The following is a 16,101-nucleotide window of genomic DNA, read 5'->3' as shown; positions in this document are numbered from 1 at the left end:
GTTCTTGTCTGTGTTGGAAGGTCTTTGACTCTCTCTTTCTCACTATAGTTACCACAGTATCCTACTCTCTTTTTGTATAGTAGAATACTGACATGGACCTACTCCAATGTGAAGGGTAGGAAGTACCAGACCATCCATCGCATGTACGTTAGGTGGTTAAAGATGGAATCCACAGTATGGGGAATCAGCTCCACTGGCTGCCCCAGCACATTGTTTTTGTTGACAAACTGAGGAGCTTCGCGCAGCATGGTTAAAACATAAGTGTTTTCAGTCACTTCTTCGTTATAGTAATATCCCAAATGGATGGGATAGTTTCACCATTAACCCTTATCACTTGTGGGAATTGGACTATATGGATAGGGCTAAAATGAAATGTTCCTTACAGAATAAATATGAAATCCATATGCATGACCATGGTAGCAATTGAAATGGAACAGCATGTTTGTATTTGGTTAAAAAAATAAATGGGACAGTTAGGAAATTATTAGACTAAAGGTGAGGACAGTTGACCGGACAAGACTCAATCCAAACATTACACTGTTGATTTTATGCATTTGACATTTACTGTACCTCACTTGTCTATAACAACATCTGAAAATACTCTGGATACATTCAGTAACATGATAAGAATATTCCTGAAAAATGCAGGGTAGGTGCAACATGAGACATCAAAATGACAAGGGTTTGAGTCAGAGGACTAACTGGTGTCTCCAAGTAGCCACTCACCTCTCCAAAGTGTACACAGTTCCCAAGTCATTTCAATGCGCTTTCGTGACTTAAAAAAAGAGCCTTCAACTATAAGGTGCTTTGTTTCGCTCTCCTAGCTGTGCCATTGAGGAACTAGAGCAAGCACATTACTGTTGTTGTTGTAATCTGGGTCAGGTGGGCCTAATTTAAAAGCACGTTCTATTGCCAACATGACTAGCTAAGTTATAAAAGATGTTAGTTTTAGGCTTTTACAACGCAATTCAGGGAAACAGATCATCATTTTGGTGCGCATAGAAAGGGGTCAAGAGTGCATGCGCGTTGAGATACATTTTCTTCACAATAGACAAACGTTCAGAATACCCGAGAGTATGACCCCATGTCATCTTGTAACTGTACATCAAACACAGAGATCATGAACGCTTTAACCAGGTTCCATGTCCACTTAAAATGACGACCCACCTGACTGAGGTCAACTCTCCCTTATGTCTATGTCTAGACCTGGGTATCCTCATCTATAGACACAGTGGTACAGCAGGTTACAGTAAGCCCCCGACCTTCCCAGAAGCAGCAGCAGCAGAGTGGGCTCAGTCATACTTGCGGTCTCCAGTCTTCACGCTCTCAGCTGGCTTCCTGTGAATAGCACAGATCCTACCCCTGGGCTCTGCACTGAGCTATATAAGCGAGAGAGCAGCAGGACCGTCAGCACAGACACAGCACCCTGCATACAGGGAGGAGAGAGACTACTGAACACTACTATACAGAGATACTCACAGGGTAAGACTGAGATCATAGCCACCTTCTCTTTCCCTCTCGTTCCCTGTTGACCCATCTTTGAACTTTACTGTTAACGTTGTTCTTTCAGACAGATTTTTTACAAACGATTTGGGGGTGCTGAAGCGAGTTCAGCTTCTGTTCTTTGAGTGTTGGTGTATTGATGATATAAAATTGTTCAACATTTGTGAGTTCAGACATTTCATAAAATACTGTTAAGACATTCTCATTAGTCTGTGTGAACTTGAAAGTTTGACGTATTGACGGACAATAGGTTTCAGCTTGCATGTGTGTAGCTATGAGTGTTGGTGTGTGATTGTGCAAGGAGGTAGCCTGTTCATGGGAATAAGTAAAAGTGTGTGCGTGGCTTTTCATGGGATATCATTTGTGTATGTAAGTGTGCGTGTGTTTTCTATTTGGCTGGTGTAGCCCTGTGGTTGGTCAATGGATGCAGAAACGTTTTAGTGTTCCCTTGACACCAAGTGATGGCTAGCACAGATGTGTCATTTGAGAAGGGTTCTCCATAATGTTCTTTCATTCTGTATGTTTCTGCACCCGCCTCTAGTGTCCCCCCAAGACCTCAACGCGTGAGAAGGATTAAAAAAAATTGCAATTGTTTTATTTGATAAATCTGTCATTCTGCTTGGGGTATTTAACCACCAATATACTGTATGTTTTTAATAAAAAATAAAAAAAAATCAGTGAAAAAAATGCATTTAATAACTGTCACCGGGTTGTAGATCAGTGGAGGCTGGTGGGAGGAGTTATAGGAGGACCGCCTCATTTTAATGGCTGGAACGCCATTATCGGAACAGTCAAACGTAGTTGCCATATGTTTGATACCTTTCCATTTATTCCATTCCAGCCATTACATTAAGTCCGTCCTCCTATAGCTTCTCCCTCCAGCCTCCTTTGGTGGAGGTCCTCTACTTGATATGTTTGAGATATTTAAGACCTAATATTCCATCCAGGGAATCATATGCAATAAAAAATCTAATCATTAAATGTAGTACTGTGGAACACAAAGTTACACTTGACTGTTTTTGTTTGTTGTTAATCTGCCAGCAATGATTCTGGCTAAGTATTTACATTTTCCCTCTACAGGGGTTGCTGGACTACTCTCAGTGCCCTCGTGCCTGGCGTGTGAAGGTCATTACCACAAGGTCAGAGGCAACAGCAGTGTGCCAGGATGTGCTGCCTGTCAACATGGGCTCTCCTCCTAGCTCTGGGAGTCACCACTACGGCACAAGGTCGGTCTTCATTAGCAGTTATTATTTGCATTCTTACTGTCCCCAATACACACACACACAAACATCCCTAACATGTACACACACATCCCTAACCCACACACACACAAACATGCAAGACACACACACAGCTCGGTTTGGGAGATGTAACTCCATAATTCATTCACAAGGCTCAGGGAATTGTAACTATTATTTCAACTGGAAAACTTGTACATTTTTCCAACGTGTCAAAACGCAAACCAGGATGATATCCTGTATGTGGAAATTCGATTATCAGTGATCATTTCATTATACAGTTGAGAGTATTATCTAATGTGAATTTGAGAAGTCAGAACAGAGGTCTCTTTCTGACATTGACAGCAGCCTGGTGATCCTCTGACTCTGCTGAAGCCTATGCTCCTTCTTCTCCCAAACTGTTAGTAAACAGAGGCATGTTGTTGCATGTCCCCATTACGGATTCTGCTCTACAACCTTAAGTAGGCGGGATATGTATAAGCACCAGGCTAAGGAGACACCTGTCTGCAATTGGCCACACAAGTATGTGCCAGTAGCGTGCTTATACTGAGCCCCAATGTGAACTCAGAACAATTACAGTGTTTGGTGGGTACTGTAAATGCAATGGTCTGGGAAAAGTCCAAATGTGCATTATGTAACACTGTACACTACACAGCAATGAGAATGAATGAGTATCAATATCTTGGGATCAGTGACATTAGTACAAAGCAGTTGATTGTTTCAGGCTGAGAGTAACGATGGGACATAAATGGATAAGAAATCAACTCTTGTAGCCTTTTCACTGTTGGTCCACAACATATTTCCTTGACCACTTTGAAATGCCATTGGCACATTCATGTGTTGGAGCAATTCATTTTATTTCCAAAGTACAGGGCAAATCACCAGAAATAGATTAGAGTGTGGCATAACATGAAGAGAAAGTCAAAGTCGTAATATATTGTTCCATGACTCAGAGTATAGTTGAAAAGTTGAACGATTTGCAAGATACAGATTCATTCCAATTGCTTTACGGGTGGCCAGACTACTCTAGGAAGAAATAGCCAGAGGTTTGGTCTGTCTGGTCCGAGGTTTGGCCAGTCTGGTCGGCATTAAGGCATTGGTCAGTGATGTCACAACAGGTCAATCATGAGTCATCGTGAGGTGTGTGTGATGTTTTACAGGAACATGGAGGAGAGACAGTTTGAGAGCTGCGAGACAAAACAACCCTGCAGTGTACCACTCTGAAGGTAACATCCCAAAATACATATCTTTACACAATTGTCACTACTGTGGCTTTAAGTCTGGTTAATGTCCATGTAATAATATGGTATGAAGAACTAGAACTTTCAGAATCACAGCCCAATGGCACCAGTTATGTTTAGCAGCGAAAAGAGCTAAACAATGTAATGCCATTGTTTTATGGCCAAAGAGGAAACGCTAACATTCTGAAGTATTACTCACTGTGCGACATTCTGTGTCCAGATAACTATGAGTGGACCACTTGGTTCAACGTGGACCACCCTGGAGGTCGAGGAGACTATGAGCAGTTGGATGCTATCCGTTTCTACTACCGTGCGCGGGTGTGTGATGCCCCCCGGGCCCTGGAGGCTCGCACCACTGACTGGATCTCCGCTCGCAACACGGGGGAGAAGATCCACGCAGACCCTACCCTGGGCTTCTGGTGCGCCAACGCTGAACAGGCCCCTGGCCGCAACTGCTCCAACTACGCTGTGCGCTTCCTGTGCCCTAAAGGTCAGTCTGGTATGTGTGGCTGGGAGCCTTACTTTAAATACAGTTGAGAAGTAGCTACTGTATTACGTCAAATAAAACGCTTCTATAATCGTAAAAGGCTTCATTTATCCTCCAAGCAACATCTCCATCTACTGCAATTATATCTGTCTTTTGTAATGGAGTGAAAACCGGTTTTCAATCAGGCAACACTGGGTCAGAAGGCTCTCAGGATGCCTGGGGTCCTTGGTCAGACTGGAGCCATTGCTCTGCCAAGTGTGGTCAGGTGGCAATGCAGGTGCGCTCCAGGAAATGCCAGTCCCAGCCTAAGCAGTGGGATAAGCAGTGCAGCGGACCTACAGTGGAGGGTAGAGCCTGCAAAGGACCTGAATGCCCTGGGACTGGTAAGTCGCTATCAACATCTCCATTACAGCTATTAAATATGATGGAAACTTCTGTAATGTCACAGTACCATTAGCATTTTATTCTAGAAATGGTCATGATCTAAACCAATGTACAAAGTCCCTGTCTGACATGTTAAACTGTATTGCTGCTGTTGTTCCAGGTTGCACACTGCACTGTGAGATGGGTAGGGTGAATGCAGAGTGTGACGCCTGCATGTGTCAGGACCACATTGTACTGGGCTCTGTCCGCAGTGCTGGAGGTCTCCCTGGCCCAGGGGCCACCATCCTCCGCTTCGGCCCCAGCTCCAAACTCCTCACCCTCACTGACCACAATGGACACTTCCGCATCCCAGGGATCTGTCCCGACGGCAACGCCACACTGACCGTCCAGCTGCGGAACCACGCCCCTCACACAGTCACTGTGCCCCACAGCACCGAACACACCTCTGTCCTCAGTATCATGCTGAAAAGAGCAGGTAAGATGGTCACAGAAAATGAAATGAAAGCTGACATTGTTACATTTCTCTGTTTTACATTGGTCTCAGACACTGTAATGTGATCCCTCAGAGAAGCTCCATGTGGTGAAGAACCCTGAGAACAAGGCAAGAAGAGAGGGCCAGACAGCTGCTCTCTGCTGCAAAGTGGGTGGATCACCAGAGCCAGAAGAGTACCAGTGGTAAGCCAATGGATCTCTAATGACCGCTTGAAAAATGTTATATATCAAAATCAAACAGATTTAGCTGAGTATAGTGTTCAACAGTCTTCTGTGACTTGGTAGGTTTCACAACGGCAGCCTGCTGGACAGGAAGCAGCTGAACTATGACAGCACGCTGGTCTTAAGAAACCTGAGCATGGAGCAGACTGGGGAGTACTACTGCAGAGCCAGCAACCAGGCTGGGGCCATCAAGTCCAAACCAGCCATAGTCACAGTCTTAGGTCTGATCCCAAAGCACCACGGTTGATATTTACTATGTGAACAGCCATTAGCGTGACATCAGTCAACGATCAGATGGAGAATGAAAGGGTATTGATTTTCTCAAAATAATTCCATTGTATAATCAGATTGTAAATCTTTTAATATGGGATGTTCTCTTTTCTACCCCTTTCTCCTCACAGGTAAAGATCAACCTTCATGTAACCCAAAACCCGAATCCTACCTTATTCGCTTACCTCATGACTGCTATCAAAACAGCTCGGACTCACTCTATTACGACGTAGGAAAGTGCCTCTCAGGGACTTGTGCAGGACAGCTGGACAATGGAATCAGGTGCAAAGACTCAGTGGCATACTGCTGTGGGGTGGCAAAGATGGAGGAGAAACAACTGAAATGCCAGGGCTATGAGCTCCCCACCATGGTGGTGACCGGATGTGGCTGTCAGAAGTGTGTGGAGACCAGAGTCATTGTGCGTGGGCGGGCTGTGGCCGCAGACACTGGGGAGCCCATGAGATTTGGTCACGTCTACATCAATGGAGCCAGAGTCAGCCGCACAGGCTACAAAGGCACCTTCTCCATCCAGGTCCCCCATGACACTGAGAGGCTGGTGATGACCTTTGTGGACAACATGGATAAGTTCGTCAACACCACCAAGGTTCTTCCATTCAACACCAAAGGGGGCGCCGTCTACCATGAGATCAAGCTTTTGAGGAAGAAGGAACCAGTGACCATCAGCTCAACAGAGCTCAACACTCTTCAGCTGGGAGAGGTGGAGGGCCAGGATCCTATTGCTGAGATCCAGATCCCACCCAACTCCTTCTACAAGCAGAGTGGAGAAGTATTTGTGGGTAATGTGAAGGCTAGCATCACTTTTCTAGACGCTAGAGACGTGTCCACAGCAGCAGCCGCACAGAGTGACCTCAACTTCGTAGGAGATGAGGGTGACACCTTGCCCCTAAGAACCTATGGTATGTTCTCAGTTGACTTCAGGGACGAGGAGGCCGGAGAACCACTGAACGCCGGAGAGGTGAAGGTGAAAATGGATTCAACACAGGTGAAAATGCCTGAGCACCTGGACACCATGAAGCTGTGGTCCTTGAACCCTGACACAGGCATGTGGGAGGAGGAGGGGAGCTTCCAGATGGAGAAGAAGCAACGTGGTAAAAGGGAAGAGAGGACCTTCCTCATTGGGAACATGGAGATCAGAGAGAGGAGGCTGTTTAACCTGGACGTCCCAGAGAACAGGAGGTGTTACATCAAGGTGCGAGGCTTCCGCAGCGATCGCTTCATGGCCAGCGAGCAGGTAGAGGGAGTGGTGGTGACCCTGATCAACATGGAGCCCACTGCAGGTTACTCCTCCAACCCTCGTGCCTGGGGACGCTTTGACAGCGTAATCACTGGCCCCAATGGTGCCTGTCTGCCTGCCTTCTGCGACGACCAGAAAGCTGACGCATATTCTGCCCATGTCATGGCCAACATGGGAGGAGAAGAACTCGAGGCAGTCCCATCTGCTCCCAAGTTTAACCCCAACATCATTGGAGTCCCTCAGCCATACCTGGGCAAGCTGAACTACAGACGGTCAGACCACAATGACCCCAGGTTAAAGAAGACAGCCTTCAGCATCAATGTGGCCAAGCCCAGCCCAAACACAGCTGAAGAGCTCAACGGACCTGTGTACTCATTTGACCAACTGAAAGAGTGTGAGGAAGCCCCATTTACTGCAGGCCACTTCCGCTTCACCAGAGTGGAGGGAGATCGCTACGATTACAACACAGTGCCTTTCAACGAAGACGATCCTATGAGCTGGACAGAAGACTACCTGAGCTGGTGGCCCAAGCCCATGGAGTACCGAGCCTGCTATGTCAAGGTCAAGATCAATGGTCCCCATGAGATCAACATGCGCTCCCGAAACCAGGGCGGCACTCACCCCAAGACCGTTGGCCAACTGTATGGCCTCCGCGACACCCGCAGCATCCGCGACATGGACCAGTCCACCGTCTCTGCTGTGTGCCTGGAGTTCAAGTGCAGCGGCATGCTCTACGACCAGGACCGAGTGGACCGCACTCTGGTGAAGGTGATCCCTCAGGGCAGCTGTAAGAGGGACAATGTTAACTCCATGCTTCAAGAGTACCTAATTAATCACCTGCCTCTAGCCGTCAACAACGACACCAATGAGTTCACAATGCTGGCACCACTGGACCCTCTGGGCCACAACTATGGCATCTTCACAGTGACAGACCAGGACCCCCGCACAGCTAAAGAGATAGCACTGGGACGCTGCTTTGATGGCACCTCTGACGGCACTTCCCGTGTCATGAAGAGCAACGAGGGAGTGGCACTTACCTTTACCTGTGGCAACCGTGAGGTGACCCGTCAAAGCGTGTTCCAGGCTCTGCAGAACTCCCCCGGGCAGTCTCCGGCGAGGGCAGTGAGGGATGGCCGAGGCAGGAAGCAGAGAGCAGGAGCCAACGCACTCCGCAACAGCCGTAGACGCAGTACTCGGAATCCCACTGCCACACGCACCTCAGGCTAAAGCACAGCACTACAGATCAGGGTCTCCACATCAGACATGTTGGCAAATCACTAAAGAAAGTGGGTATTGGTGATGGGATTCAAATGTATATATTTTAGCCCTTTAGTAAATATACACAGGTTTTTTGTCTTCATAATGTACTGTTTGTAATAACATTTAATTTGTTACTGAAAGATGTTTTTTAATTGTAAGGCCCATAACCATAAATTCATAACTGAACAAATATTTGCTCTATAACACAGGTAATGCCCAGGGAACATTTGGAGATTTTAATGTTACTGCAAATATTGTATTTTCTTCACCTGTGGTGTGATTAATATTTACTACTTGAAATTGTAAATAATGGGATATTTATTACACATGCCATTCAAGAATGTGATTAAGACACCACGCCCAAAATAAAACAAGAACAACCTGAGAACGTGTTAGATTGATGATTCGCTTGCACAAGTCTTTGTTGGCGCACATTCACAACATAGCTGACAACATTGTGAAGCGCACACTAGACAAGCTACTTCTAATTCACAAAAGCCATAACGGTCAGTGAAATCAGGTAGGGAAAAAAGTAAAGAAATTGGATCATTTAGACCAGTGATTTTATTAAATTAGATGCATATAAAACACTGAAGAGCTGGTAATCTTTTATGGTATATTGTACACCATTTCCAATTTCCTTAACAATTTGAAAACTATCAAACGTTAGAAAATAGGAATAAACATGTCCGTTTCTACCAGTATGAAGACACTAAGGTCAGCCCATAAGCCCCCTCCTCGTCTCACTTGATACAAGCCCGCAGAAGCAATGTTAAGGAGACCAGTTGTGTGAGAACATGCCAGATGACAATTTTATCTGCATTAGTAGTAATTGATGAGCAAATTGTGTTTGTCATGCACACAAATAAACTAAAATCACTCAACTGTTCAAGGATATTCAAGAGATGTATCCAGAGGATGTCCATGAGGTTTGAGTCACGTCTATGGTAAAAAATAAATTAGACTTGGGCGGTAAAACCATATAATGTTGAAATACAGACGGTATGATTTTGAATACAACTGCTTAGAACAACTATCTTAGACATGCCAAATAAATTATCTCCAGCTATACATTTGATTTGCTAACTTACTAGATCAGTGGCTAGCTTGCATGATCAAGCTTCTTGGTTACAGCAGCAGAGACAATCAATTCCCTCATGGATAAATCCCTGCCGCTTAAAATGTATTTTGAGCGTACAGGACCAGTATGATGGCATGAAAATCTAGATACCGCCCAACTCTAAAATGCATTACACTTGTCTATCCATTTTTACAGTGAATGCATAAGCCCCATGTAAAATCTCCAACTACTAAACATGTAGTGTCAGTTTCAAAGCATGAACGCAACTTTCAATGGATAAAGATAACATGTGTATTTGGCAACCAACGTTATAGATACTATATACTTTCCTGTAAGAAACCCATCGACAGGTAAAGTGAAATACCTATATTTATAGACATTCTGGGTGAAATTATTTGCATAGAACCTAATTTGTTTAGATGTCACTGCAGTAGCAACTGGAATTTGACATGAGCATATAATTTCTCAAAATCAAAAACGTGCTCTACAAATCGCATACAGCGTAGAAAGTATTTTTCACTGTGTTTTGTATCTTTTTATGAAGTTTGGAGGCTGAATGAGAGAAAAGGCCATTTCATTATGTATTAACGGAAGTGTTGGTACTGGATGCTCCCTGTATAGTCCCTCGGATCATTGAAGCAAAATGAAAGGGTGACACATTGTTCAGGTTTTTCCAGGATGACACTGGATAGCATGAGAAGTACAGCTGCATTTCTGAGGGTTAAAAGGTGAAAGGGCAGTGGGGATATAGCCGTCGTCACATGAAGTCATCATAGTCTTGGGTGTAGCCACCATCGAATTCTCCATAGTCTGCAAGGTCATCTTTCCCCTTGGCTTTCATACCGCCACCAAGTACAACTCCTTTCTTCTTCTTCTTGCCTTTGATTGCCTGTGGAACCAAAACAAAACTTAAATCATTGCTACAAATAAACAGTTGGTGTTCTTCAAAGTGAATATTCATGTAAATGGGGCAACCAGGGTGTAAGTTAGTTCCTTGAGCAGAGTCCAATGAAATGCAATATGGAGGTACTGGTAAAGGGCTCCCTCCACTGAATGTAAGGAGAACTACAATTCATGAAGAAAACTCCAGAAGGATGACATCATTTTTGTTCAGCATGAATAAGACGATCAACAACTTACTTTTTCTTGCTTCTGTTTTTCATTAAGTAGAACTGTCAGGGAAGAGCTGATTTTCTTTAAGTCTTCAACTTCCACTGTGTAGAAACAGGACATCTAGTTTAGACACGTTAACACAATGGTTGAGCCTGAATGTTAGTGAACTCCAAATATGTCAAGTCAAACCATTGTTGAATGGCTTATGTATATAAACATATCTCGACATGAGGTATGACATGTAGTTTGGCATTTGTTTTAAAGTAATAAGTGCACAAACCTAAAACACACTGAATAATAAAGTTTCATAATTCATGAAGGATGTTGAACTCACATGAAATACAAAGCTCCCGAAACAACGACTCCAAGAAGCTCGAATAATGCACAGATTTTTCATACTGTAATATCTTCACTTTCAGCAACTTTTCAAACTCTGTGAAGTCCTCTTTAGAAGATGGGCACATGGCTTCAATTCCAGAAACATTGTTTGTGGTACTACCCCCTGAAATTCCTGAAATGACAAAAACAAAAACTAATGAGAACACACAATAACAGTATGGCTGGCTAGTGGGTAAACCTGACAGGATACTCCAGGACCTTACCAAACGCCTCTTTTGCCAGCTCCAAGTCTGCTTCCTCCTGCATCTTCTGGACTTTCAACTTTTCTGCTAGCTGTTGTTCAGGTGTAAGCTCTTCCTCTTCATCCAACTAACAATAAGAAAAAAGTTAAGGATTCATAAGAGAGAAAAGATTCAGAACTGCAAGGTTAATCCAACATTTCCTAAACTCACATTCTTTTTCAGCTCTTGTTGCTTTTTCCTTAGCCGGTTTTCTTTCTCCTTTATTTTTTCGGCCAGTTTTTTCTTCTCAGACACTTTGGCCTCTGAAATAAAAAAGCAAGGTTAGAGCAAACCTCTGGAACAGACACCACCATCAAATCAAGTTGAAAGTACACATTTTCAGCCAGTACACGATGATAATAAAAAGACAAGGCAGCAGCCAGTATGATGCAGGAAAATGTTTGTGATCTATTCACAAAAATATATACAGGCATGTGCAGATCAACATATGATATATGACAACAGGCTGCAGCCACTACTTTCTCAAACCATTGGTTGTAAGTTGTATATTTCTGCACCTGATTTCTTTGCCTCTGCTTTCTTCTCTTCCTCTTCATCATCCCAGTTATCCTGCAGAGGGAGAACAGACGAATGAGTCGAATGATGTGACGAGGGGTAGTTAAGTGGTTGGTTCTGGGACTTGTCTAGAGTAGGTCTTGACTTAATTTTCAAGGAAATCAACAAGATCTGAGGTCGAGACCAACTGCATTATCAAACATCAGAAGACATGTCAGAACCAGTCACAGCCACATTATCACAAAATGTAGTTATGTAAAGCATTTCAACCAACATTTGGCAAATGTTTCATATCCACTGAGGCCCCAATAAGGGAATAAGACAGGTACCTAGCCCAAGTCGTATAAAAAAAAGCATAACGTTTCTCTCGGTGTAGGCCATCATTGTAAATAAGTTGTTCTTAACTGACTTGCCTAGTTAAATAGGCAAGTTTCATTTAAATAAAAACAACTGTAGGACTACTGTACTGATCAAGTTTTGCTTTGAGGACATGAAAACACCATACGACTTCAACACTACCTATATTCGACAAACTATGGTCAACAATTGAAACTGCTTTGCTAGCCTTTTCCACAGCTGTATGATCCCATAGTAACGCTATACATTCGGATGACTTTCTAGACAAATGGTGAAAATGAGTCAACGGGATGAGTCTGTTGAAGATTCTCGAAAACACACTTTACGTTTAGCATATGTCAGAGTTGGAAGCATCTAGTAGTAAGGCTCAATTCAGTCATATCATCATCAGGGAAGATTGACGTTGGCAACTAACGTTAGCAAGCTAACTTACATTCAAGTGCATATGTATCAAATGAATAACAATGCCTTGAACTGACTTCAATGGCCAATCGCAGAAAGACTATGATTCATGCTTATCTTAAAAGCTAGCCAGTCAACACATTAGTTCAGAGATAACTTGCCAAGTTAGCTGCTAACCTAAAAATCTAGTTCAGTAACTAACGTTAGCTAGCTTCTAATTACACTACACCCCCCCCCCCCCCCCCAAAAAAAAAGGAACTAACGTAGATCAATTCAAAAACAAGTGTCAGAGAACGAGTCTATGCTCAGCTCGAACCAAGAGACACACGCTGACAGTTCTCACATGTGCGGCCTCACAGCTTGTACAAGATCGAGCTAGCTAAGATATATCGGTTAACGCTAACTAGCTAGAAACGTGGATAATGCTATGCTAGTTGGCGGCTAGCTAGCTAATGTCCACAGACTAACTAACAAGGCGTGTTGTGTTAGACACAACTAACGGGTTAATGATGACCTGAAATATGGCCTTCATCGTGTAAGTGGCTAGCTAGTTAGTTGTTTGGTTACCTTCACATCTTCATCTTCGTCTTCGCCTTCCCATTTGTCCAGCACTACCGCCTTTTTGATCGGCGCGACGTCCGGCTCGAAGTTGTCAGCGTCTATAAATACACATTGTAATGGTAACTAACAGTTCTCAAACGTTCAGAAACGATAAACGAGCTATTATCAATCACAATGTTACACATATTTCCCAAAACCCTAAATAAAGCTGTCGCACGATATAATTTCTAACTTTCTTCTCACCCCAATCGTCGGCATCCGCCATCTTGGCTGTGTGTGTGTGTGTGCGGGTTTGACAGAACTCTGAACTGAAAGCGGCTAAGCAGATGGAGAAAGTAGATAACGAGGCTCTGCAATGCTAGGAGTTGCTGATCTTTTTTTTTTTAAACATTTTTTTCAAGAAAGGAAATCCCCTTCATGGAAAAGTATGCCTTCTATTGAGTAAAAAAAAAAAAAGTCGCACTGTCCCTTAATCTTACATTTTAATATGAAATATTTAATTAAAGGCATAATCTCTCATTTCAACACCATGACCCTGCCACTTAGGAAATGTAGGCGAAGCTGAGATGATTGACAGCTCCATGTTAAACGTATTTTTCAGCTAAACATTTTGCTGCCAAGAAAATTAAAGGAGTACAATGCAGAAGTTATTTATTAGAAAACATATTTATATTTTAGTCAATGCCACTGACATTGCTTGTCCTAATATTTTTCTTTATTTTTAGATTTGTTTGTTAGATATTTTTTATTTCACCTTTATTTAACCAGGTAGGCAAGTTGAGAACAAGTTCTCATTTACAATTGCGACCTGGCCAAGATAAAGCAAAGCAGTTCGACACATACAACAGCAAAGTTACACATGGAGTAAAACAAACAGTCAATAATACAGTAGAAAAATAAGTCTATATACAATGTGAGCAAATGAGGTGAGACAAGGGAGGTAAAGGCCATGGTGGTGAAGTAAATACAATATAGCAAGTAAAACACTGGAATGGTAGATTTGCAGTGGAAGAAAGTGCAAAGTAGAGAGAAATAATGGGGTGCAAAGGAGCAAAATAAATAAATACAGTAGGGGGGGTAGTTGTTTGGGCTAAATTATAGATGGGCCATGTACAGGTGCAGTAATCTGTGAGCTGCTCTGACAGCTGGTGCTTAAAGCTAGTGAGGGAGATAAGTGTTTCCAGTTTCAGAGATTTTTGTAGTTTGTTCCAGTCATTGGCAGCAGAGAACTGGAAGGAGGCGGCCAAAGGAATAATTGATTTTGGGGCTGACTTGCTGGAGCGCGTGCTACAGGTGGTTGCTGCTATGGTGACCAGCGAGCTGAGATAAGGGGGGACTTTACCTAGCAGGGTCTTGTAGATGACCTGGAGCCAGTGGGTTTGGCAACGAGTATGAAGCGAGGGCCAGCCAACGAGAGCATACAGGTCACCGTGATGGGTAGTATATGGGGCTTTGGTGACAAAACAGATGGCACCTTGATAGACTACATACAATTTATTGAGTACGGTGTTGGAGGCTATTTTGTAAATGACATCACCGAAGTCGAGGATCAGTAGGATGGCCAGTTTTACAAGGGTATGTTTGGCAGCATGAGTGAAGGATGCTTTGTTGCGAAATAGGAAGCCAATTCTAGATTTAACTTTGGATTGGAGATGTTTGATATGAGTCTGGAAGGAGAGTTTACAGTCTAACCAGACACCTAGGTATTTGTAGTTGTCCACATATTCTAAGTCAGAACCGTCCAGAGTAGTGATGCTAGACAGGCGGGCAGGTGCAGGCAGCGATCAGTTGAAGAGCATGCATTTAGTTTTACTTGTATTTAAGAGCAGTTGGAGGCCACGGAAGGAGTGTTGTATGGCATTGAAGCTCATCTGAAGGGTTGTTAACACAGTGTCCAAAGAAGGACCAGAAGTATACAGAATGGTGTCGTCTGCATAGAGGTGGATCAGAGACTCACCAGCAGCAAGAGCGACATCATTGATGTATACAGAGAAGAGATTCGGTCCAAGAATTGAACCCTGTGGCACCCCCATAGAGACTGCCAGAGGCCCGGACAACAGGCCCTCCGATTTGACACACTGAACTCTATCAGAGAAGTAGTTGGTGAACTAGGTGAGGCAATCATTTGAGAAACCAAGGCTATCGAGTCTGCCGATGAGGATGTGGTGATTGACAGAGTCGAAAGCCTTGGCCAGGTCAATGAATACGGCTGCACAGTACTGTCTTTTATTGATGGCGGTTATGATATCGTTTAGTACCTTGAGCGTGGCTGAGATGCACCCGTGACCAGCTCGGAAACCAGGTTGCACAGCCGAGAAGGTACGGTGGGATTCGAGATGGTCAGTGATCTGTTTGTTGACTTGGCTTTCGAAGACCTTAGATAGGCAGGGCAGGATGGATATAGGTCTGTAACAGTTTGGGTCCAGGGTGTCTACCCCTTTGAAGAGGGGGATGACTGCGGCAGCTTTCCAATCCTCGGGGATCTCAGATGATATGAGAGAGGTTGAACAGGCTGGTAATAGGGGTTGCGACAATGGCGGCGGATAGTTTCAGAAATAGAGGGTCCAGATTGTCAAGCCCAGCTGATTTGTACGGGTCCAGGTTTTGCAGCTCTTTCAGAACATTTGTTATCTGGATTTGGGTAAAGGAGAAGCTGGGGAGGCTTGGGCGAGTAGCTGGGGGGGGGGGGCGGAGCTGTTGGCCACGGTTGGATTAGCCAGGAGGAAGGCATGGCCAGCCGTTGAGAAATGCTTGTTAAAGTTTTCGATAATCATGGATTTATCGGTGGTGACCGTGTTACCTAGCCTCAGTGCAGTGGGCAGCTGGGAGGAGGTGTTCTTATTCTCCATGGACTTTACAGTGTTCCAGAACTTTTTGGAGTTTGGATGCAAATTGCTGCTTGAAGAAGCTGTCCTTTTCTTTCCTGACTGACTGCGTGTATTGGTTCCTGACTTCCCTGAACAGTTGCATATCGTGGAGACTATTCGATGCTATTGCTATTGTTTTTGTGCTGGTCGAGGGCAGTCAGGTCTGGAGTGAACCAAGGGCTATATCTGTTCTTAGTTCTGCATTTTTTGAATAACCATCCATTGCAATAGC

At 44.0% G+C, this 16,101-nt stretch overlaps 2 protein-coding genes across 3 annotated transcripts; one reads left to right on the top strand and one right to left on the bottom strand.

The window, feature by feature from the left end:
- The first annotated feature begins 1,268 nt into the window (after positions 1 to 1,268).
- On the top strand, positions 1,269 to 8,745 carry LOC139385044 (cartilage intermediate layer protein 1-like). Of its 2 annotated transcripts, none has more exons than XM_071130083.1 (9): positions 1,269 to 1,482; positions 2,584 to 2,729; positions 3,902 to 3,967; positions 4,203 to 4,472; positions 4,655 to 4,852; positions 5,014 to 5,328; positions 5,420 to 5,528; positions 5,631 to 5,788; positions 5,969 to 8,745. In XM_071130083.1, the coding sequence occupies exons 2-9, from the start codon at positions 2,669 to 2,671 to the stop codon at positions 8,317 to 8,319; spliced, it is 3,528 nt and encodes a 1,175-aa protein (XP_070986184.1). In that variant the 5' UTR covers positions 1,269 to 1,482; positions 2,584 to 2,668; the 3' UTR covers positions 8,320 to 8,745. The 2 variants fall into 2 exon arrangements, with proteins under 2 accessions (XP_070986184.1, XP_070986183.1); XM_071130082.1 differs by having other exon boundaries at positions 1,382 to 1,482; positions 4,203 to 4,481; positions 5,969 to 8,740.
- Positions 8,746 to 8,898: 153 nt separating this feature from the next.
- Positions 8,899 to 13,307, bottom strand: LOC139385045 (eukaryotic translation initiation factor 3 subunit J-A-like). Its single transcript, XM_071130084.1, has 8 exons — positions 13,246 to 13,307; positions 13,009 to 13,100; positions 11,685 to 11,736; positions 11,338 to 11,429; positions 11,149 to 11,254; positions 10,881 to 11,057; positions 10,574 to 10,647; positions 8,899 to 10,322 (listed from the first exon to the last, which is right to left on the bottom strand). The coding sequence occupies exons 1-8, from the start codon at positions 13,265 to 13,267 to the stop codon at positions 10,191 to 10,193; spliced, it is 747 nt and encodes a 248-aa protein (XP_070986185.1). The 5' UTR covers positions 13,268 to 13,307; the 3' UTR covers positions 8,899 to 10,190.
- Positions 13,308 to 16,101: the final 2,794 nt, after the last annotated feature.

This window comes from Oncorhynchus clarkii, chromosome 26 (assembly GCF_045791955.1).
Source record: "Oncorhynchus clarkii lewisi isolate Uvic-CL-2024 chromosome 26, UVic_Ocla_1.0, whole genome shotgun sequence".
NCBI classification, from domain to species: domain Eukaryota; kingdom Metazoa; phylum Chordata; class Actinopteri; order Salmoniformes; family Salmonidae; genus Oncorhynchus; species Oncorhynchus clarkii.
The sequence above is the reverse complement of the archived record's forward strand: the minus strand, read 5'-3'. Positions and strand labels throughout refer to the sequence as shown.

What these genes read in the sequence shown, in the direction of transcription:
- LOC139385045 (XM_071130084.1), bottom strand. Translation starts at nt 13,267, where the DNA reads ATGGCGGATGCCGACGATTGGG. An exon ending in GCTGGCAAAAGAGGCGTTTG is followed by an intron (nt 11,058 to 11,148) that starts GTAAGGTCCTGG and finishes TTGTCATTTCAG; the next exon opens with GAATTTCAGGGGGTAGTACC. An exon ending in AAAAACAGAAGCAAGAAAAA is followed by an intron (nt 10,323 to 10,573) that starts GTAAGTTGTTGA and finishes TTGGTTCCACAG; the next exon opens with GCAATCAAAGGCAAGAAGAA.
- LOC139385044 (XM_071130082.1), top strand. Translation starts at nt 2,669, where the DNA reads ATGTGCTGCCTGTCAACATGGGCTCTCCTCCTAGCTCTGGGAGTCACC. An exon ending in TGCAGTGTACCACTCTGAAG is followed by an intron (nt 3,968 to 4,202) that starts GTAACATCCCAA and finishes TTCTGTGTCCAG; the next exon opens with ATAACTATGAGTGGACCACT. An exon ending in GAGCCAGAAGAGTACCAGTG is followed by an intron (nt 5,529 to 5,630) that starts GTAAGCCAATGG and finishes GTGACTTGGTAG; the next exon opens with GTTTCACAACGGCAGCCTGC.